Source organism: Pseudophryne corroboree, chromosome 2 (assembly GCF_028390025.1).
Source record: "Pseudophryne corroboree isolate aPseCor3 chromosome 2, aPseCor3.hap2, whole genome shotgun sequence".
NCBI lineage: Eukaryota > Metazoa > Chordata > Amphibia > Anura > Myobatrachidae > Pseudophryne > Pseudophryne corroboree.
The window spans coordinates 248,226,273-248,248,682 of record NC_086445.1 but is presented as its reverse complement, the minus strand read 5'-3'; the positions used below and the strand labels follow the sequence as shown (position 1 = coordinate 248,248,682).

General features: G+C 45.7%; 1 protein-coding gene across 1 annotated transcript in view; it reads right to left on the bottom strand.

The window, feature by feature from the left end:
* The window catches only part of ESYT1 (extended synaptotagmin 1), a 238,862-nt gene that overhangs the window by 54,861 nt on the left and 161,591 nt on the right, over positions 1–22,410 (bottom strand). The window contains exons 18-20 of the mRNA XM_063952629.1: positions 9,834–10,010; positions 9,660–9,742; positions 6,309–6,357 (exon numbers count right to left, since the gene is read on the bottom strand). Coding sequence (XP_063808699.1) covers positions 6,309–6,357; positions 9,660–9,742; positions 9,834–10,010 — 309 coding nt within the window. The remainder of the gene's footprint in view (positions 1–6,308; positions 6,358–9,659; positions 9,743–9,833; positions 10,011–22,410) is intronic.

The following is a 22,410-nucleotide window of genomic DNA, read 5'->3' as shown; positions in this document are numbered from 1 at the left end:
TCGCTCTGTATTTTTTTCTCGCAGCGGAGCGATTAGTCGCTAATGCGCATGCGCAATGTCCGCAGTGCGACTGCGCCAAGTAAATTTGCTATGCAGTTAGGAATTTTACTCACGGCATTACGAGGTTTTTTCTTCGTTCTGGTGATCGGAGTGTGATTGACAGGAAGTCGGGTGTTTCTGGGCGGAAACAGGCCGTTTTATGGGAGTGTGCGAAAAAACGCTACCGTTTCCGGGAAAAACGCGGGAGTGGCTGGAGAAACGGGGGAGTGTCTGGGCGAACGCTGGGTGTGTTTGTGACGTCAAACCAAGAACGACAAGCACTGAACTGATCGCAGATGCCGAGTAAGTTTGAAGCTACTCAGAAACTGCTAAGAAGTGTCTATTCGCAATTCTGCTAATCTTTCGTTCGCAATTTTGATATGCTAAGATTCACTCCCAGTAGGCGGCGGCTTAGCGTGTGCAAAGCTGCTAAAAGCAGCTTGCGAGCGAACAACTCGGAATGACCCCCCATGTGCACTGCAGGGGAGGCAGATATAACATGTGTAGTGAGAGTTAGATTTGGGTGGGTTATTTTGTTTCTGTGCAGGGTAAATACTGACTGCTTTATTTTTACACTGCAAATTAGATTGCAGATTGAACACACCACACCCAAATCTAACTCTCTCTGCACATGTTAAATCTGCCTCCCCTGCAGTGCACATGGGGGGTAATTCCAAGTTGATCGCAGCAGGAAATTTTTTAGCAGTTGGGCAAAACCATGTGCACTGCAGGGGGGCAGATATAACATTTGCAGAGAGAGTTAGATTTGGGTGGGTTATTTTGTTTCTGTGCAGGGTAAATACTAGCTGCTTTACTTTTACACTGCAATTTAGATTGCAGATTTAACTCACCACACTCAAATCTATCTCTCTCTGCACATGTTATATCTGCCTCCCCTGCAGTGCACATGGTTTTGTCCAACTGCTAAAAAAAATTCCTGCTGCGATCAACTCAGAATTAGGCCCATGGTTTTGCCCAACTGCTAACAAAATTCCTGCTGCAATCAACTTGGAGTTACCCCCAATGTCCAATGCAAGTTTCTACCACAATTTCTGGGAGTGTGGCAAAATTCAGGTTTTCTGGTATAGATTGCTTAATTATATCAATTCTTTATTCTCCGTCTGGCTGAAGAAACATCCAGCTGCATGTCTATTTATATTTTTTCAGGGTTAGGACTTAGGTCCACAAAAAAGATTGATTATAAGACTGTTATCTCTTATTCTAGTGATAGCGAAAAGCTTATATTGACTCATTAGATTTATAAACACTCCCCAACAATAATGGAGTTAAAAAATGTGTTATTGAAAACATTATTAATAGAAAGGCAAGCCCCGTTACCTGATGTGAAGAAAGGATGCCTAAAATTTTTAGAAAAAATTGGATTTTTTTTTATATCCAGTCTGGATGAGGCGATCCAGTCTAGAGTGCAAAGAATTTTCGAAACCACAACATGGTTTCTTATACGTCAAATTACCAGTTAAAGCCTATTGAGGCATTATCTTCTCCATTATTTTTGGGAATCTAATGTGTGATATATTGTTCACGAGAGTATCCAGTTTTTGAACTTTGTGTCTCTATGCCGATTTTAGATCTAAAATTTGTCTGTGCGTTTGAAATTTTGTTTTCAGTGTCCACTCTTCTCTCCCATCCCCCCCTTTTTCCCTCTTCCATTCCCGCCCCCTTTTACTTTACCTGTTTTAGTAGGTCTTTTAATTTTCTCATGAGTCATTTAATGCTATGATCTTGCACATCGTTGATTTCTGTGTTGATTGAGTATGCTTATGCGGAATGGATTTTGTTATGTTTGCAGCTACCAGACTGTGTACGTTCGTAACTCTTCTACAAAGCAGACGCAGATATACCAAATGTCTTTTATATACTTTTTTATTCATTCAATGTTGCATTCTTCAACGGATTCAATTCAGATATGGATAATTTCTCTGCACTAATTGTACAATGCCATTTTGATAATCAAAGATGTGTTTGTAACCATTCAGAATGTACCTTACCATATGACTCTGTTCCTTTTTCATGTCTCCAACTTTAATTGAATAACATTTTATTTGAAAAAAAAAAAAGAAGATACTGGTTGAAGGACTTTAACTTGAGGATGGGACGAACTGATCCATCTGGCTTGTGGACAACGAAAAGATATGAAAAATAGCCTTGGCTGCATTCCGAAATGGGCATGAGTTGGATAACCTTGGAGGTCAGCAGTCTTTCTATGGCCGCCTGTAAGACTAATCTTTTGTCTGGTAACTGCGGCAGTCCTGTTGTGAAGAACCGATCCGGTGGATGAAAAGCAAACCTCATTTTGCAACCACAGGTCACGATATTCTGTACTCAAGTGTCATGGCAAGTCCTCAACCAACAGTCCTTGAAGTCCAAAAGAAGTGCACCCACCGTAGGATCCCCCAAGTGGGCTGGCAGCCCATCATGCCACTGGCTTGTCGGCTGGTTTAGGTTCCTGAGGAACCTCGAAAGGACCGAAATGACGGCCCCGAAAAGGGTTTACAAGGGGCTGGAGTCGCAGAGGGTAAGAAAGTGGATTTCCTACCAGTAGCCTGCGAAATCCATTTGTCAAGTTCTGGTCCGAATAGGATGTTTCCCAAAAATAGCAAGGATTCCACCGCTTTTTTGGACTCCGCATACGCTGCCATGACCGAAGCCACAGGGTACGGCGCGCTGCCACTGCTGATGCAGATATCATTGAGCTGAGGAGACTTATGTCTCTGGAGGCCTCACCTAGGTAGACCGACAATTTTCTAACATGTTCGGTTAATGTGTTCTAAGTTCCAAACGAGGAAGGTGTCCTTCCAAACCTTGGCTGAGTTCTTCAGCCCAGCTTTCTACGGCTTTGTTAACCCATGATCCCACCAGGGCTGGACGAAGTATAATCCCCGCCATAGTATAAATGCTAAGGTAGTCTTCAAGCGACGGTCAGGTACCTCCTTCAAGGATGTAGTCCCTGGGACGGGAAGCGTTGTCTTCTTGGAAAGACGTGAAATCGAAGAGTCGACAGGAGATGCATTTTTCCATCTGGCACTGGACTCCTCTGGGAAAGGATATAAAACTTTAAGGCGTCTGGAAATCTGACATTTTCTATCAGGTGTCTTCCAGGTTGCTTCAAGAGGTCCCTCCAGTGCCTGGTCCACCGGAAAAGTAACAGTGTTTGCAAACAGCGAGGTAGTTGCGGGTGTCTCCGGATCCTTAATATCCATGGTCTGTTTGACCGCCCGGGCGTCGATGCCTAGTGAATCTTCGTCAGGGGATCGGTATCAGATCCGTAAAGGAATTCTTCTTCTTCCAGATCTGAATCAGGGTACTCCGAAACCTCAGATTGCAGAATTGCGGGCACAAATCTCCTCTTAGGAGGAAGAGGTGCGTGCGTAGTAGCGGAAGAACCGACCACCTGTAGCAAGGTGTCCACAGACCAAGCCAAAGCCTGGAACCAGCGGATCTGGGCTGGTTCAGCCGTGCCGACACTTCTGTGCAACATTTCCCTGTCTTTGCGGGAATTAGCTAGTTCAGATGAAAGGTCGGCCGTAACTGTTGTAAGTGAATGCATCCAGGCAGGAGAAGGCTCGAGTCTGTTCCTCAGCCTCACATGTTTCACATAGTAAAGCTCCCTCCCTGTGGGTCTATGGAAATTTTTCTTTACACTGCCTGCAGGAAAAAAAGCTTTTGAGAGCCTTTAGAAACTGCCTTAGTGGCCATGCTCATATATTAAACACACGAACACACAAGTATCCAGGGGGGGCAACAGAGGGGTACAAGCACTGTCACATTGACCTCAAATTGTTTAAATTACCCTCTCTTAGAAACAAAACCCCACACAAAGAAAGTCTCACAGTCCCCTTTGACTTGTAGCAGGGCTGTAGAAGGAGGAAAGCGCTGGTGGCCTCTAGTCACAGCCAATAGCTGAGCAATGTGCCTGATCTGCAGCCTAAGGGTGAAGATAGCGCCTGCTTGGAGAGAATGCCAAGTATGTGTGTAGCTCCACCCCCTACTGGTCCCGCCGAGCGGCCCGCGGGCTGCCATATGAAATAATAATAATAATGAACATGGAGCAAGGCTGCTGATCCTTCTGCCAGCCGCGCTACACTGACAGGCGTCGCAGCGGTGGGCGGATGCCCTCTTGCCTGGGAAGTCTTCTCCAGGTTTGTGGCGCTGTGGCCATGGACCTGTAAAGCTAGCTGCAAGCAGCTGCGGCGGGTCCCAGGGGCAGTGGTCCACTGCAGGCAGAGCCGCCAAGCCCCTCCCAGAGCTCCCATGTCGCAGGCAGACAGCATGTAATGCTGTCTGTCTGTTCTCAATGTTAAAAAAATAAATAAATAATAAAATTAAAAGAGAAGTCCCTCATGAGAGACTAAAGGTGGGTACACACTAATAGATATATCTGCAGATCAAATGATCTGCAGATATATCTATGGACGGATCAGGCAGTGTGCTGTGCATACACACTGCCCGATCTGTCGGGGACTGATGTCATGAAGTGGGTGGGCGTGTACACACGCCCACCCTGTTCAGCTGTCAATCACCGCCGGCTGGTCACCCGTACACACACAGCGATGCGCCAATATATCGGTAGATATGCTGCGGGGCCGACGCGATATGTCTGTGAACGACGGAGTTCACAGACATATCGCCCGTACACACTGGCCGACGGACCCGCGATATATCGGCCGTTCCATAGACCGGCCGATATATCGGCCAGTGTGTACCCACCTTAAGCCCAGGGTACCGACTCCCTCGGGCACAATCTAAGATTGGTGTCTGGGGGGGAAACAGAGGGGGAGGAGCCTGTCATACTTAGAAAATGTAAAGTGCTGGCTCCTATCTGTCACCACCTATTTCCCAATCTTGAGAGGACTCCAGTGTCCTTTATGGTCTGGAGGAGAAAATAATAATAATAAAAATGAAAAAGAGAGACTCAGAGGCTGACACTCGCTCAGAGAGAAGCCCTATCTACAACTAGCTCCTCTTACTTTCTTTGGAAACAGCCTTTTTTCCCAGTGAACCCCCATAGGGAGCTATAATATAAAAGGACCACTTAGAGGCAAGGACCTAATCCATAGTGACTTTAACAGGTAACATTGAATTGGGATACCAGATAAAGAGGATTCAGTTATTACTTTGATATGTAAATAAATAATTAATTATCTATCAGCTGTACTTAAGATGTATCCTAAAGAACCAGAAATATACTTAAAAGTATCATAAAGAACCATTTATATATGCAAGAGTGTGAAGCCATGTAAATCTTCATATACCGATATGGGCCCACCAGTACCCATAACTCAAAATAGGAACATGGTGTAGGGTCATTGTTTTTAAATCCTATCAGCGTCTCCTCCCCTGTACTGCATTCCCCCACATCAGCCTTTTCCTGTAAATCACTGGAGTGCTCGGCATACAGCCAGTGAGTGATGCAGAGCAGTAAATAGGGGGGACATCTCCTACTATACTAACTGCATAAAGGAATGTAATTTCAGGGAAGGTGTTAACAGCAACACACACATGAAGCAAGGTAGAGGAGGGGAAGAGAAAAGGTTTGCTTACATACAGTATAGGCAAACCATTTTGCTACATGCACAGATATATACATCACTACGTATCTGGTCTGCAGCCTCACATCTCTATAAAGCAGGGATAGGGAACCTTCGGCCCTCCAGCTGTTGTTGAACTATACATACCAGCATGCCCTGCAACAGTTTTAGTATGGCAAAATAGCAAAACTGAAGCAAGGCATGCTGGTATGTGTAGTTCAACAACAGCTGGAGGGCCAAAGGTTCCCCCACCCCTGCTATAAAGCATCAAGTCCACTATCTTCACTATTGACAGCAAAGGCTGCTTGTCCACTGCATAAGCCAGTGGTTTCCAAACTTTTTTGAATCACGGCGCCCTAGAATATCAGATTTTTTTTCACAGCACCCCTAGGCCAAAATTTTCTTATTGAGAAATGTAGAAATAAATATTACATGAAGTAGATTGCGTTTATATGTCGTCCTTAGGGTCAGTTGTGTGGTGAGGGACAAGATTTGCTTCTGTTTGTCCCCATATTTTATGACTGGCAGCCATAAGCACTGGTTTTGCCTATTATATTGACCATGAATAATTTGAATTGGTCCTGGACCACCAACCCAGGGCACCCCTGCAAGTGTCCCGAGGCACCTCAGGGAGCCACGGCACACAGTTTGGGAACCTCTGGCATAAGCCATCATTATAAGGCTGTACATGAAAAACAAGATGGACGCCCCCATTCTTACCTCATCAATAGTTTTCTGTTTCAGAACATTTTTCACAGCAATTTTACAGCTGAAATAACAAGAAGGGAAATAAAACCAGGAAAAAAAACACACAGGTAAATGTGTGCAAATATCAAGAAATGTTACTGAAATTATTTGGAAAATAATAATAAATTCTATCCTTATTATTTTAAAGACATGTATTGTAAGAACTCTTATTTTATGAAAGACTAACTGGAAAAACTGTACTTCCAATACAGGTTCATACTAACTCATACCACTTTCATACCACATTTCATTAGGAGAGACCCCTTTCAGACAGGCGGCTCAACCTGCCTTATTGCCGGGTTGGTGATGTCACTACTGATGCGTCCCAAGGAGGCGCCTTGGAGATAAGATGATCTTCAAGAGCCGCCTTATCCTATTGTGTGAATTATTATGATTATTATTACTACCAGTTACTTATATAGCGCACACATATTCCGCAGTGCAGAGAATATTTGCCAATTCACATCAGTCCCTGCCCCAGTGGAGCTTACAGTATATTCCCTATCACATGTACACACAGACACATTCACACTAGGGTTAATTTTTGTTGGAAGCCAATTAACCTACCAGTATATTTTTGGATTTTAGGAGGAAACCGGAGTACCCAGAGGAAACCCATGCAAATACGGGGAGAATATACAAACTCTGAGCAGGTAGAGCCATGGTGACCTCAGTGCTGTGAGGCAGTAATGCTAACCATCACACCATCCGTACTGCCCATGGAATGGTTCCTGGACCTCATCCGGAATGCCGCTTTATAGTGTGAAAAGTTAAAGTACACTGCTCTTGGGATCTATGATCTCTGGGTTATTAAATTCATTACAAGCAGAAGTCACGAACTAACATAAGTGTATTATTAAAATTATTATTAAAAAAACCTGCCATTTTACTTAATAATTTAGTCCCTGGGACAAAAAAGTCATATCACATCAAGTGACATCTTTATGCAGATGGATGGATGGATATGAAAACAGGTCTTTCATTGAGAGGCTCTCTTCTAAACGGGTGTAGGATGGTATACCGGCGGCCGGGCTCCCGGCGACCAGCATACCGGAAGCCCGACCGCCGGCATACCGACAGCGTGGCGAGCGCATATGAGCCCCTAGCGGGCACGGTGGCACTATTTATTCTGCCTCCAGGGGGGTCGTGGACCCCCACGAGGGAGAAAAAGTGTTGGTGTGCCGGCTGTCGGGATTCTGGCGCCGGTATACTGTGTGCTGGGATCCCGACAGCCGTCAACCTGAAGACCACCCCGTCTAAACTTCCCAAATACAAATTAAATTGTTTTGCTTTGTACTATAAATAAACAATGCACACTGATATAATCTGATCCATGTTTCAGTATAACGTTACTTTACCATCTGTCCAATCTGACTGGTTGGAATGAAAATCTGGTAATGTATGGGAGCAAATAACAATCAACCGTTTGCTTGCAAACACTGGAAAACGGACAAAAACTGATGTTCAGACAAATTGTTTCAATCCGTGATTGAACCAAATTGTCTGAATTACCATTATTGTCCATTTTATAGTGTTCGGGAGCAGATGGTCAATTGTCACTTGCTCCCATACATTACTAGATTTTCATTACAACCAGCCAGATTGGACAGATGGGGGTATATTTAGTAAGAATCTAATGTCTGCCGATTTCAGCCGAGATCAATCTCGGCTGACATCGGCAGTGTGAAATTGCAACGTTCTGAAGAAAAAAAAACATGGTAATTTACTAAAGTACTGTGTTTTTTCAATTCGAATTCACAGATGTCGGTGTAATTCGTATTGCCGGCAGCGTTTTACGGGAGAGAATAGTAAAACACTCCCGGACTCAACACAAAGAAGCCTGGCCGTATCAGTGAGATCCGTGCAGGGCTTTATTGTGTACAGTATTGAAATACCGGTAATTAAAAGTTAAAAAAAAAACATTGCGTGGGTTTCCCCTCCTAAGCATAACCAGCCCCGGGCTCTTTGAGCCGGTCCCGGTTGTTTAAATACCGGGGAAAAATTGCGTAGGGTTTCTAGTATTTAGACAACCAGCACTGGGCTCTTGGACCAGGCCTGGTTTCAAAAATATGGGGGACAAAAGACGTAGGGGTCCCCCATATTTTTGAAACCAGCACCGGGCTCTACTAGCCAGGGAGGTAATGCTGCAGCCGGGGGGCATTTTTATATAGGTCCCTGCGGCCAAAGCATCACTCCCCCCAACTAGTCACCCCTGGCCGGGGTTCCCTGGGGGAGTGGGTACCCCTTAAATCAAGGGATCCCCCCCCCCCCCCTCCAGGCACCCAAGGGAAAGGGGTGAAGCCCGAGGCTGTCCTCCCAATCCCTAGGCGGTGGATGGGGGGAGGGGGGGGTAGCCGATAACCAAAATTGTGTAAAAAAGGAAAAGAATATTGTCCTTTGGTGTGGAACTACAAGTCCCAGCAAGCCTCCCCCGTTGCTGGGACTTGTAGCTCCACACCAACAGATAGATATATATATATATATATATATATATATATATATATATATATGTATATATATATATATCTGAGTTATTTTTTTTACACAACTTTGGCTATCAGCCCCCCAGGGATGGGGGGGGGGGGGGTGGACAGCCTCGGGCTTCACCCCTAGCACTGGGACCTATATAAAACTGTCCACGGGCTGCGGCATCCCCTCCCTGGCTAGTGGAGCCCGGTGCTGGTTTAATAAAATACGGGGGACCCCTACGTCTTTTGTCCACCGTATTTTTGGAACCAGGACCGACCCAAGAGCCTGGTGCTGGTTGTATAAATACTGGGGGACCCTACTCAATTTTTCCCTGGTATTTAAACAACTAGGACCGGCTCAAAGAGCCCGGGGCTGGTTATGCTTAGGAGGGGGGACCCCACGCAAATTTTTCTTTTGAATTTTAACACTTTTAGCCACTTTTACACAGAGAAGCATGCACAGATCTCAGTCATCCGTGCACGACTATCTAAACACGCAAGCCAGAAGCTGGTTTATTTGAAAGTTCAATTTTTGTACGAATTCTATGCTTTCCCGGCAGTGTTTGGCTATTCTCGGCAGTGATTGAGAATACAAATGATTAGTAAATTCCCATGTTGTATAAAGTAACAGCCGTGTTTGACCGATGGTCTATTGATTCGTATTTTTTTTGACGGCTGTGCATCAATACGAATAGCCCCAACACTGCCGAGATTTGTGTTTAGTAAGTTCCCGAGACGACACTTAGACAAAAAAAAGCAAACTAGAATGGATTCGGGAGCTTAGTAAATTTCCACCATGGTCTGTCAGATAACTGTACTGTATAGTGTATGCCCAGCTTAACACATAAGTACTGACCTTCCAAGGAAATCATCTTTGTCAATATCTTTATCAAACACTTGAAACTCAATATCTTGCCCAGGGACATCCGTAACCAATATCTGTGGGACAGACTCTGTTAGTTTGTGAATGTAATAACAGCATCACAACTAAACTCAGTGTGCTACATGAATGCTTTGTATGTGGCCGTACCTCAAAGACCTGGTCCCAGCGCGGGTTCAGGTTCTCTTTCACCACTCGTGTGCGTACAGATTTTCCTCCAGCTCGTACTATAACATAAGGGTCAGACTTTCCTTTAATCATGCCTCCCATAAAGTTATCCTTCGCCACCAGGTTTTCTGCCTCCAGTAAGAATACACGGAGCACGTTCTGCACACATAAAGAGCGTTTATTATACACTTGAACACACTGAGGGCGATTAACAACATTGCAGATATTAGTGTTGTCAACAAATTTCTGTTCTAGTCTTTTGTCATACAAGAACCGCCACAGTCTATTGGCCCTCATTCCGAGTTGTTCGCTCGCTAGCTGCTTTTAGCAGCATTGCACACGCTAGGCCGCTGCCCTCTGGGAGTGTATCTTAGCTTAGCAGAATAGCGAACAAAAGATTAGCAGAACTGCTACTAAATAATTCCTTGCAGTTTCTGAGTAGCTCCAGCCCTACTCCTAGATTGAGATCAGCTCGGTCCCTTTAGTTCCTGCTTTGACGTCACAAACACGCACTGCGTTCGGTCAGCCACTCCCCCGTTTCTCCAGACACTCCCGCGTTTTTCCCTGACACGCCTGCGTTTTTTAGCACACTCCCGGAAAACGCTCAGTTACCACCTAGAAACGCCCCTTTCCTGTCAATCACTCACCGATCAGCAGTGCGACTGAAAAGCGCAGCAGGATCCACAGCAAAACTGCTACAATGCGCATGCGCATTTAGCAACAAATCGCAGCATAGCGAAAATCGGCAACGAGCGAACAACTCGGAATGACCACCATTGTTCATACACAATGAATCATGTTTGTGCCAAAGACACACAGCACAACCTTTGATTAGTCCAATAAATAGGCAAAAAGAGAATGCAGAACAGCTCTGTATTAACCTATCTGGTCTAAAATGATTATATCCGCTGTATTGGGCTTTCTGACCAACAGCCAAGCATTTATAAAAAATTCATATAGTGCATTAACTGATTGTAAACACTTAGGCAAGGCCTTGTTGGTCTCCAGCTGTTGTCAAATTACAAGTCACAGCATGTCCTGCAAAGTTTTACTATTAGGGAAGCCTAAAACATTGGTAGAGCATGCTGGCATGTGTGGTTTCACAACAGTTGGAGAGCCACAGGTTGGCCAGGCCTGACTTAGGCAATAGCGAAACAAGACAAATTTATAAAAAAAAGGCTAAAGGCCTAGATTATGAGTCACATGCAGGTCTGAATGCAGCCACATACTTAATGTGAACGGATGTCACACAGAATTCTAATGCCGCAATATGTACGTCCTAATTTGTATGCATCGCACTGCCACACTTTTTCACACGCAAGAGCGGCCAAGTTCACCATCTTAAGGCCACATAAGAAGTTGTATGTGACTTGGACACGTGCCCTAAATGTGCAGCTCCTCCTATACCAGTCACACACCATAATCAAACACCGCAAACTTCATGTTCTTTCATATCATCCACATTGCTGCAGCTGGCACATGGGGAAAACCAGAACCGGGGAAGTTGCATAGATATTGAGGACAAAGAGATTTTCCTCCAGCTCGTACTATAACATAAGGGTCAGACTTTCCTTTAATCATGCCTCCCATAAAGTTATCCTTCGCCACCAGGTTTTCTGCCTCCAGTAAGAATACACGGAGCACGTTCTGCACACATAAAGAGCGTTTATTATACACTTGAACACACTGAGGGCGATTAACAACATTGCAGATATTAGTGTTGTCAACAAATTTCTGTTCTAGTCTTTTGTCATACAAGAACCGCCACAGTCTATTGGCCCTCATTCCGAGTTGTTCGCTCGCTAGCTGCTTTTAGCAGCATTGCACACGCTAGGCCGCTGCCCTCTGGGAGTGTATCTTAGCTTAGCAGAATAGCGAACAAAAGATTAGCAGAACTGCTACTAAATAATTCCTTGCAGTTTCTGAGTAGCTCCAGCCCTACTCCTAGATTGAGATCAGCTCGGTCCCTTTAGTTCCTGCTTTGACGTCACAAACACGCACTGCGTTCGGTCAGCCACTCCCCCGATCAGATTAATAGCTGATTAGGATAACAAAGACATAAGGTCATTTTAATCAGTTTAAATTATGCAATTGTCTCTTCAGGCCCGGGAGTGTGAGGCAGGGAGCTGGAGGAAAGGCTCAGCCAGGTCTGAGTGGCGGACTGTGGAGTAAGCCTGCAGGTAGCAGAGAAGGAGCTTGGAGAGCAATACCCCTTTTTCCACAAAACAAATAACCCTGGTAGCTACCAGGGTCGAACCCAGGAAGGACCCGGGTAGCTTGCAGTATAAACGGGTGACCTGGCTCATCCGACCCAAGTCACGCTAAAAGCCTATGTTGAGCTGTCTCACCGATGCTTGGAGATGATGTCATCTCAGAGCGGCGGCAGAGGGAAGACCTGCCGCTAACTTGGGTCCAACCGGTGGTGTGAACGGGGTTTCAGTTCGCTGTGACATGGCTTGAAACCGTGTTCAATTTCCCAGGTCGGAGCTAGGTTTTTGGTTTATTACTAAGGAGTGGGCCCAGTAAGGGCAGAGTACAGGATCAGCCAAGTCTGAGAAAGGCAGAGAGATGCTGTTAATTGGATTAGCAGCACAAACGTCAGAGAAGGTTTAAGACACGAGGTAGAGGCCTAAACGCAGGCTAGGTGTGTGAGAATCTTAAATTCTGCTTTGCTGACCGAAAGATCATATCAGTTTAAAAGTCTGTTTTTTTTGCAGAGGAGACATACGGCTGACAGAGAGGCTACTACTAGAGCGATTTCAAAAAACAATTTAGAAGCAGCCTTGCGCTTTAAGAATGCAGCTGGTTCTCAGAACAAGTGTACACCTAAAAACACTTTATAACAGGGACACAAACTAAAACAAAATAGACTGGAACACAGCTCTATAGTACAAAAAAATGTGCAGCAAACCGAGAATCTCCTGCAGTCTTGGAAACTTTCTTTCAGACAGACACTTACAGATCAGTTCTGCCCCGCGTGCACATCAAGGTATCTTTTTAACAGGTGAATATTTCAGCCATATGTATATACCCTTTTGACGGGTCACTTACATTAATATTCTGTCGCGAGTTCAAATAAAGGTATCTTTCTCCTGCTTTCAGTCAAACTTCAGGTAAGCAGATTCAACAAGACATGGTCCAAAGTGATGTGGTTTTATTAAAACTCACAGTAAAAACACACAATCTCCATGCAAGTCTCAGGACAAAAAAAGGTACGCGTTACAGGTGCTGCTTCTACAAATACCGGCTGCAGACAGGCAGAGAGGACTCCCTGAAACGCGTTGAAGCTGTTTTATTCATTTTTATACACCTCCGGAGGTCCAGTGATATTGAAGGACTTTTAGCGCTTCGGATGCCATACATCTGCCTGTCTGCAGCCGGTATTTGCAGAAGCAGCAGAAGTGGTATTTGTCTGTCTGAAAGTAAGTTTCCAAGACTGCAGGAGATTCTCTGTTTGCTGCACTTTTTTTTGTACTATAGAGCTGTGTTCCAGTCTATTTTGTACTGCTAGAGCTAGTTTCCAGGCCTACACTATCACAGGGCAAGTGTGTGTATGGTTGTGTCTGTACATTTATCATCCTGTTGCTCCTCTTGGTCTGTAAGTTCATGTAAGTTCTATTACACATTTTTGTCTATGGTACGGAGTGTGTATTATAACTAAAGTCCAATGATTTCATTGTGATGATGTCCGGGTTAATGATACACTGGAGTTTTTATGCAGTATGATATGTACTCAAACACTGGAGCTATATTCTTTGTAGTCATGCCCTTTATTTCAGTCTCAGTAAAAATACATGACAATGGTGCTCTGACCTAGCAACCAGGATGTTTATTTTGGTAACAATACATGTTTTGTGGTTTACTACTGCATAGTGAATAACGTGCTATTGTGCAGTATGTGTAAAGAACAATTGTTAAAGGTCACCTGATTTATGACAGTTGCGTAAGTGAATATAAGAATGTCCCATGCAGCACTAGCAGTACTTGGCGCACTACAGGCCACATGATGATATGTCCGTGAACTTGTTTTCAGGGCATTTTTTTGTATTTTAAATATCAATTTCCCTGAAATTATAAATCCTGGATAATAATGTTGATTTCAATATACAGAGTAAGAGTGGATTACATTTCCAGACAAATCTATAAATTCAGGGATTTTATACTGATACTAGGAACAGTTGGTTCCATAGACTGGGCCGGATTTAGCCAAAAACAGATAAATATAAGGAGTAAAATAGGATGAACAACCCATGCTGCAATACAAGTGCATTTGTTTTGTATGTAAACGAAAATAGGATTTTTAATATCTACTGGTAAATCCTTTTCTTGTAGTCCATAAGGGATATTGGGGAACAGATTAGTACAATGGGGTATAGACAGGTCTAAAGGAGCCAGTGGTACTTAAATTTCTTCAACTGGGTGTGCTGGCTCCTCCCCTCTATGCCTCTTCCTACAGCTCAGTTATAGGTAAAACAGTGCCCGAAGGAGAATGACATACTTGACAGAAGGAACAGAACAACAACAAATGTGGTGAGATTTACACCAAAACATAACCGGGCCAGCAACGGCTGGCAACATTAACAGCAACAGCTGAACAGGTAACACACCGGATTTACCGGTAGGTATTCAAAATCCTATTTTCTCTAGCATCCATAAGGGATATTGGGTAACAGATTAGTACGATGGTGATGTCTCCGCACGTTCCCGCTTCCAGAACGTCTCCGCACGTTCCTGCTTCCAGAACGTGCGGAGACATCTGCAGCACCGCCTGCCCAAACTGAGTATCCTCTTTGGCCAGGGTATTAAACTTGTAGAACTTAACAAAAGTGTTCTTCCCCGACCAGGTAGCAGCTTGGCATAATTGCAAGGCTGAGACTCCACGGGTAGCCACCCAGGAAGAGCCCACCGATCTTGTAGCGTGGGCCGTCAGAGACTGTGGAACAGGTAAGGCTGCTGACGCATAGGCCTGTTGGATATTAAGCCTAATCCAACGAGCAATGGACTGCTTAGAAGCAGGGCAACTCTTTTCTGCGCATCATAGAGTACGAACAAGGAATCCGTCTTTCTGATCCGAGCCGTTTTCTTGACATAGACTTTCAATGCTCGCATTGCATCCAACGCCTCCGGAGGAGCAGAAGTGCCAGAACTGGACGGAATCACAATAGGTTGATTCAAGTGAAACGCGGAGACCACCTTCGGCAGGAACTGCTGTCTAGTCCTGAGCTCCACTCTGTTCTCGTAAAAGACCAAGTATGGACTTTTGCACGACAAGGCCCCCAATTCTGACACACGCCTAGCAGAAGCCAGGGCCAGTAACATCACCGTTTTCCACGTGAGGTACTTATCTTCTAACGTCGTCAGAGGTTCAAACCAGGAGGGCTGTAGAAAGCATAACACTACATCCAGATCCCAAGGTACCCTGGGGGTCATTCGGAGTTGTTCGCTCGCAAGCAGTTTTTAGCAGTCGTGCAAACGCTAAGCCGCCGCCCTCTGGGAGTGTATTTTAGCTTAGCAGAAGTCGGAGCACCCTGTGAACCATTTCTTGAAGTGTTCTCACTTTTTCCTCTGGGAGGAACACTTTCTGTGCTACAGTATCCAGTAGCATCCCCAGAAACAGGAGCCGCTGAGACGGTTCCAGGTGGGACATCTGCAGATTGAGGATCCACCCGTGGTGCGACAGAAGTTGGATAGTGCGATCTATATGGAGCAATAGAAGCTCCCTGGAGTTCGCTTTTATCAGGAGATCGTCCAGGTATGGAATTACACTGACTCCTTGGACCCTGATTTGAAACATCATTTCTGCCATCACCTTCGTGAACACCCTCGGAGCTGTAGACAAGCCGAAGGGTAACGCCTGAAACTGGTAGTGATCGTTCAGTAGGGCAAACCTCAGATAGGACTGATGAGGAGGCCAAATAGGGATATGTAGGTAAGCGTCCTTGATATCCAGGGACACTAGGAATTCCTGTTGGTCCAGGCCTGCGATCACTGCTCTCAAAGATTCCATCTTGAATTTTAAAAACTTCAGGTAAGGATTCAAGGACTTCAGATTCAGAACGGGTCTCAAAGACTCGTCTGATTTTGGTACTATGAACAGACTGGAGTAGTAACCCTGTCCTTGTTGCAGCCGGGGCACTGGAACAATGACCTGGGACTGGACCAATTTGTTTGTGGCCAGTAGTAGCGTACCACGCATACTTTCCAAAGCTGGTAAGCCTGATTTGAAAAATCGTTGGGGAGGAGAACCGTCGATCTCCAGCTTGTAACCCTGAGAGATAAGGTCCCTTACTCAAGCATCTTGCCAGGAACTGTCCCAGATGTAGCTGAAGTGACGTAACCAAGCTCCCACCACGAGATTCCCTCGGGCTGGGTGGGCACTGTCATGCTGAAGTCTTTGCAGAAGAAGAACTGGAGTTCTAGGGGGTCATTCCGAGTTGATCGCAAGCTGCCGTTGTTTGCAGTGCAGCGATCAGGCTAAAAATTGGCATTTCTGTGCATGCGTATGCACCGCAATGCGCAGGCGCATCGTACGGGTACAATGAGCATTGTTGGTTTGCACAGAGTGTAACGAACATTCCAGCCGCACGGCCGAACGCAGGAAGATTGACATGAAGCGGGCGTTTCTGGGTGTCAACTGACTGTTTTCAGGGAGTGATTAGAAAAATGCAGGCGTGGCAGAAAAAAACACAGGTGTGGCTGGGCGAGTGTGTGACGTCAAAAGCCGCCCCTCCGTCGTTAGAATCAATGCACACGAAGAGTAAATACATTGCTGGTCTTGTTTTGCACAAGCATTCGCACTTCTGCAAAGCGAAAATACACTCCCCAGTGGGCAGCGACAATGCGTTTGCACGGCTGCTAAAAACTGCTAGTGAGCGATCAACTCGGAATGACCCCCCTAGTCCTGAGATCCAGCGACGGCTGTTTTTTTAGGTTTTCCCCTGGAGCCTCTAGCTGCGTTGGAGGCCCCCCTGGCCCTAGATCGAAATCTGGAGGACCAAAAAGGACCGAGTACACGGTCCCGGGTAGGTACGTCTAGCAGGTGGGGCCCCTGAAGGAAGAAGCGTGGATTTTCCAGCAGTAGCTTTTGAAATCCATGCATCCAGTTCACCTCCAAAGAGCCATGCACCTGTGAAGGGAACAGATTCCACATTACATTTGGATTCAGCATCAGCAATCCACTGACGAAACCATATGGCTCTGCGAGCAGACACAGCCATAGCCGTGGTTCTAGCATTAATATTTAGCCAATCTCTTTATGGGAGTCACAGAGGACTCTTGCCGTGTACTGAATATGATTCAGGAAGGTAACAGTATTAACTAAGGTCATATCACCCGAGAGACCTTCTTTAATTTGATTAGCCCAGGAATGAATTGCATGTGTCATCCAGCAACCTGCAATGACCGGTCTTTGAGCTACACCTTCAGCAGTGTAGCCAGCTTTCAGAGTGGTCTCAATTTTCCTATCTACCGGGTCCTTTACCATAAAGGAGCCCAGAGTAAGGAGTACCGCCTTTTTAGAAAGGCGAGAGATGGAGACGTTTACTGCTGGAGACTCTTACCAGAATTTCCTGCCTTCAGGGGCAAAGGGGAATGTATGCACCTGATATTTTTTATCTGGATTTTTCCAGGCTATTTTAAATAAGTCATCTAATTCCTTGGAATCAGGAAATGTGACTGTCAATTTGTCTTGTGGGAGGAAAAATTACTGCTGAGTATTAGCATCCTCCAGGGGGAACTTTAACACATCCCTAATAGCCAATATGAGGGGTTCAATACTCTGGGCAGGGGTGGAATCCCCACCTATGGGGTCCCCATCATCCTGTATATCATCATCAGTATCTGATAGTACTGCAGGTAGAGCATGTTTTTCTGCACCTGCAGTAGACATGGGGGGATGTTTAGCAGTTAGACTTGTCACTGCTTGTTGCAGTTCCTGAGTCTTATTGGCATTTGCAGTGAGTTGAGATGACATATCAGACATCATACTTTTGATAGCCACCAACCAGGAGGGCTCTGGACTCTCCCCCACATTGATATCAGCATTCTGAGATGGCTGACTACACTGCTCACATGATATGGAGCTAGATGAACTAGGAGAGAATCTAGCATTACACAGGAGAGAGGACCCTAGCGCACCCAGTGCTGCACAGCCCCAGTGAGACTGTCAGCGTTTTTGTGTAAACAACAGTGAGACTGTAATATGAGAAATCCCTCAGAGGGATGTTACTTGTGCACAATTATAGCGGCTCTCCCCTTCTACACCCGGTACCAGCGATCCAGGGACTGATATGCAGGAGCTGTTGAGGCTGCTGCTATGCAGATGAAGGCACCAAAATTACGCTGAGCCCGCTCTCGTGTAGCTCCGCCCCCCGCCATGGCACCGGAGCTACCTTTGAATATTTATACTGGCCCCATGTAAGTAGCCTCACATAAATGTTTGGTACAACTTAATATTAGCAAGTTTCACGCAGGGGCTACAGTGGGTCCCCCCCAGAAGGGACCCGTACGCGTCACCCGCGCTTTAGCCGCACATTAAACCGGGGGACCCCCTAGCGGGGCCCCTGGTTGGTACTCACCACCGACGATCACCTTCAGGCAGTGTTAGAGGTGTGCGGCATGCTGCGACTGCCAAGGCGCCATGCCCCGCTGAACAAACAGCCCCTCAGCGGGGAAGCGGCTCTGCACCTCAAGAGGCCGGTGACCGTGCCCCCGCCCTAAACTCCCACGGTGCAGGTATGCTGTTGCCCAAACAGCATACCGAATGAAATAAAACTTTTACAAAGAAATTGAAGAAAACTCTTGCAGCTTGCAGAGTGTGCATCCTCTCTCCTGAGGGCACTTTTTTCTAAACTGAGCTGTAGGAGGAGGCATATAGGGGAGGAGCCAGCACACCCAGTTCAAGTGCACTGGCTCCTTTGGACCCGTTTATACCCCATCGTACTAATCTGTTCTCCAATATCCCTTATGGATGCTAGAGAAATACTGGCTGCTTTTAAATAGCAAGCACATACTTTGTTTTAACTTTCTGTCTGACATTTAGAACTCACAAAGTTAGAACACACCCTCCCAACGGCACATTTTCTATCTGCCCCTCCTGCACTGCAACAATGTTTTGCCAAGGGGCAAATTGCTCCTTTTTTATTTCTCCTTCTGGATTTCCTCCTAATTCAAAGGTTTCACATTTAAGAAACTACTATACCATTAAATTAGCCCATGCTAAAATATACTGTTTACTGACAGCCAGTTGCTATTCACTTTACTTTAAATTCATAACAATTACCGTATATACTCGAGTATAAGTCGACCCGAGTATAAGCCGAGGCACCTAAATTTACCACAAAAACCTGGGAAAACTTATTGTATAAACCTAGGGTGGGAAATGCAGTTCTACCCGTACACAGACCTCATAGTGCCAGATATGCCCCACAGTGCCAGATGTGCCAGATATGCCCCACAGTTCCAGATGTGCCAGATATGCCCCACAGTGCCAGATGTGCCAGATATGCCCCACAGTGCCAGATGTGCCAGATATGCCCCACAGTGCCAGATGTGCCCCACAGTGCCAGATGTGCCCCACAGTGCCAGATGTGCCAGATATGCCCCACAGTGCCAGGTGTGCCAGATATGCCCCACAGTGCCAGATATGCCAGACAGTGCCAGATGTGCCAGATATGCCCCACAGTGCCAGATGTGCCCCACAGTGCCAGATATGCCCCACAGTGCCAGATGTGCCCCACAGTGCCAGGTGTGCCCCACAGTGCCAGGTGTGCCAGATATGCCCCACAGTGCCAGATATGACCCACAGTGCTAGATACTTACCCTCCGTCGCTCTCGCGCTGTCTTCTGAAGGAGGGACACGGAGAGCGCAGCGCGCGGCTCTCCTGTGTCCCTCCTGCGTCTCCGGCGTGTGTTAAAGGAAGTGCCGGTTCGTGCACTTCCTTTAACACACACACGCCGCTGCCGCCGGAGATGCAGGAGGGACACAGGAGAGCCGCGCGCTGTGCTCTCCGTGTCCCTCCTAACGCTGACTCGAGTATAAGCCGAGGTGGCTTTTTCAGCACAAAAAAAGTGCTGAAAAAGTCGGCTTATACTCGAGTATATACGGTATATAAGGAGTGTGCTTACAAGTATTAAGGGGGGTACACACAGGGAGATGTGTGCTGAGCGATCTATCACAGACAGCTCAGCACACCTGTCTCCCCCCTTTCAGCACACAGCGCAACGTGTGCTGAGCGAGGGCAGGAGGGGGGGGGGGGGGGGCACAACGCTCACCTCACCCAGAGGTGAAGTGAGCGATCTGACTAGATTGTGCCTGCAGGTCAATCTAGAACCGGCGATAGCGACGCGCGGGGTCATGCATCGCTATCGCTATGGGGTATACACACGGCGCGATGTGTGCTTCATTTCTAAGCAAAGCAAAAATCGCTACGTGTGTACCCCCTAGCAATACTTAGCCATTATTTGATTCTTGAATATAATAAATGTTATTTATATAGCACTTTTCTCTTAAATAGGACTCGAATATACAATTTTTATACTGATGTCAAGACTATGAACCTGATTTAGAATTACATGTAAAGTGGCCGCAACTGCAGCCACTTTCTGTGGTGGGGAATGTATTCAGCCTGCGTCATCTGCATGACCACACTGCTCCCATCCATCTGCTGGTGACAGTAGCCATCATCATCATTTGCACCAGCCCTATCCATGGTGCAAGAGATACAGACCCAGTGGCGGAACTTGCGCTAGTGCAGACGGGCCCACAGCTGCCGGCATTACAACGAGTTACACTGATGACGCTGTCAGCGTGGCGCCGCCTGCTGGCAGTGTGTGTGTGTGTGCCTCACCAGGGTGTGTGTGTGTATGCATGTGTGTGCCTCACCACAGTGCAGCTGGACAAAGCACTGTTTGCACTTGTGATTATGTCTTCCTGATGACAGGCACGGGCCCAAAAAGTTTAAATAAAAAGCACATTTCTGCATTAGCCTACAAGCCTCTGAGTGCAGCCATATGATCTGATATATTGGGACACAAATCCCCTGGAGGATACTGAAGCAAGGTATATTTTATATATATATATATATATATATATATACATATACACATATATACATATACATATATACACACACACACACACACACACACACACACACACACACACACACACACACACACACACACACACACACACACACACACACACACACACAAAGTAGTGGCACTCCATGGACTAAGTAATGTACAACCACTCCAGACTAGATGTCTCCAACTTTTCAGATGTGTATTACATCTTGAAAGAAGATGTAATAAACATCTGAAACGTTGGAGACATCTAGTTTGGGGTTGTTATACATTACCTAAGTCCATGGAGTGCCACCCTACTACTTTATGTCCGTGAGGGGGGAAGGGGGGGGGGGGGGGTCCCTTGTGATCCTAAGATGTGCACCTGGGCTTTATAATCTTTGTGGTATGCCAGCCATTATCTTTATATATATATATATATATATATATATATATCCATTGTAGAAGAGCCGCACTCGCATGTCGTTAATAATCACAGTTGCTGGGGTGCAAAATCCTGGAACAGGTCCTATCAGAACAAAGTTCCACGATACATGTGCTCAAATAAGGATGCACTAACCAGACTTCTCCAGGGTGAAATTGATAGATTTTAATCCAGACAGCACATACTCACAAACAGAAGGTCAAATATATATACACACACCTAGAAATACCCTATTTAGTTGCGCTCGGATAAATAAGGCTGCAACCTATAAGAGATCACCTGCTAGTGGAGATCAAGCAATAACAATCACAATAAATTCCTTAGGTGCGCCAATATACTCAGGATATATTTTAAAAATATCCTCTAATGTCCCTTTTCTTACAACACCAATGTCGATATATTTTATATTTTTAAAATGTATTCAAGTGTACATATAAAACATTTACATAAAACCCAAACAGCATAATACAATGAATAATATCAACAAGACCTGTCTATTAATACAGAGGCTGGATGTTCATGCACTTTGCCATTATGGGAGTGTGCTCACAAAAAAAGATCCACTGTATATTTTCAGGTTTGTTTAAATCACCCCAGGGTGATTTAAGTAGAGCATTTACCCAAATTTAAGTAGAGCAAAACACTTGCATTCTATCATTTTTTTTCACGGTTTTAAAAAAATGCATAGCCATTTCACACATTTAAAAAAAAACAAATTATTTTATTTAAGACACTTTATTGCCTTTATTTAAGGCACTTAAGGGCCCTACACACTGGCCGACATCACTGCACGATATGAACGATCTCGTTCATTTATGAACGAGATAACGTTCATATCATTGAGTGTGGAGGCACCAGCGATGAACGATGCGTGGCCCAGCGCTCGTTCATCGCTGGTCCCCCGTCGGCTGTACATGCAGGCCAATATGGATGATCTCGTCCATATTTGCCTGCACTTCAATGCAGCCAGGTGACGGGGGGAGTGAAGAAACTTCACTCCCCCCCCGCCGCCGGGTCGCTCGTCGGCCGTATCCGCCATCGGGCAGCTCG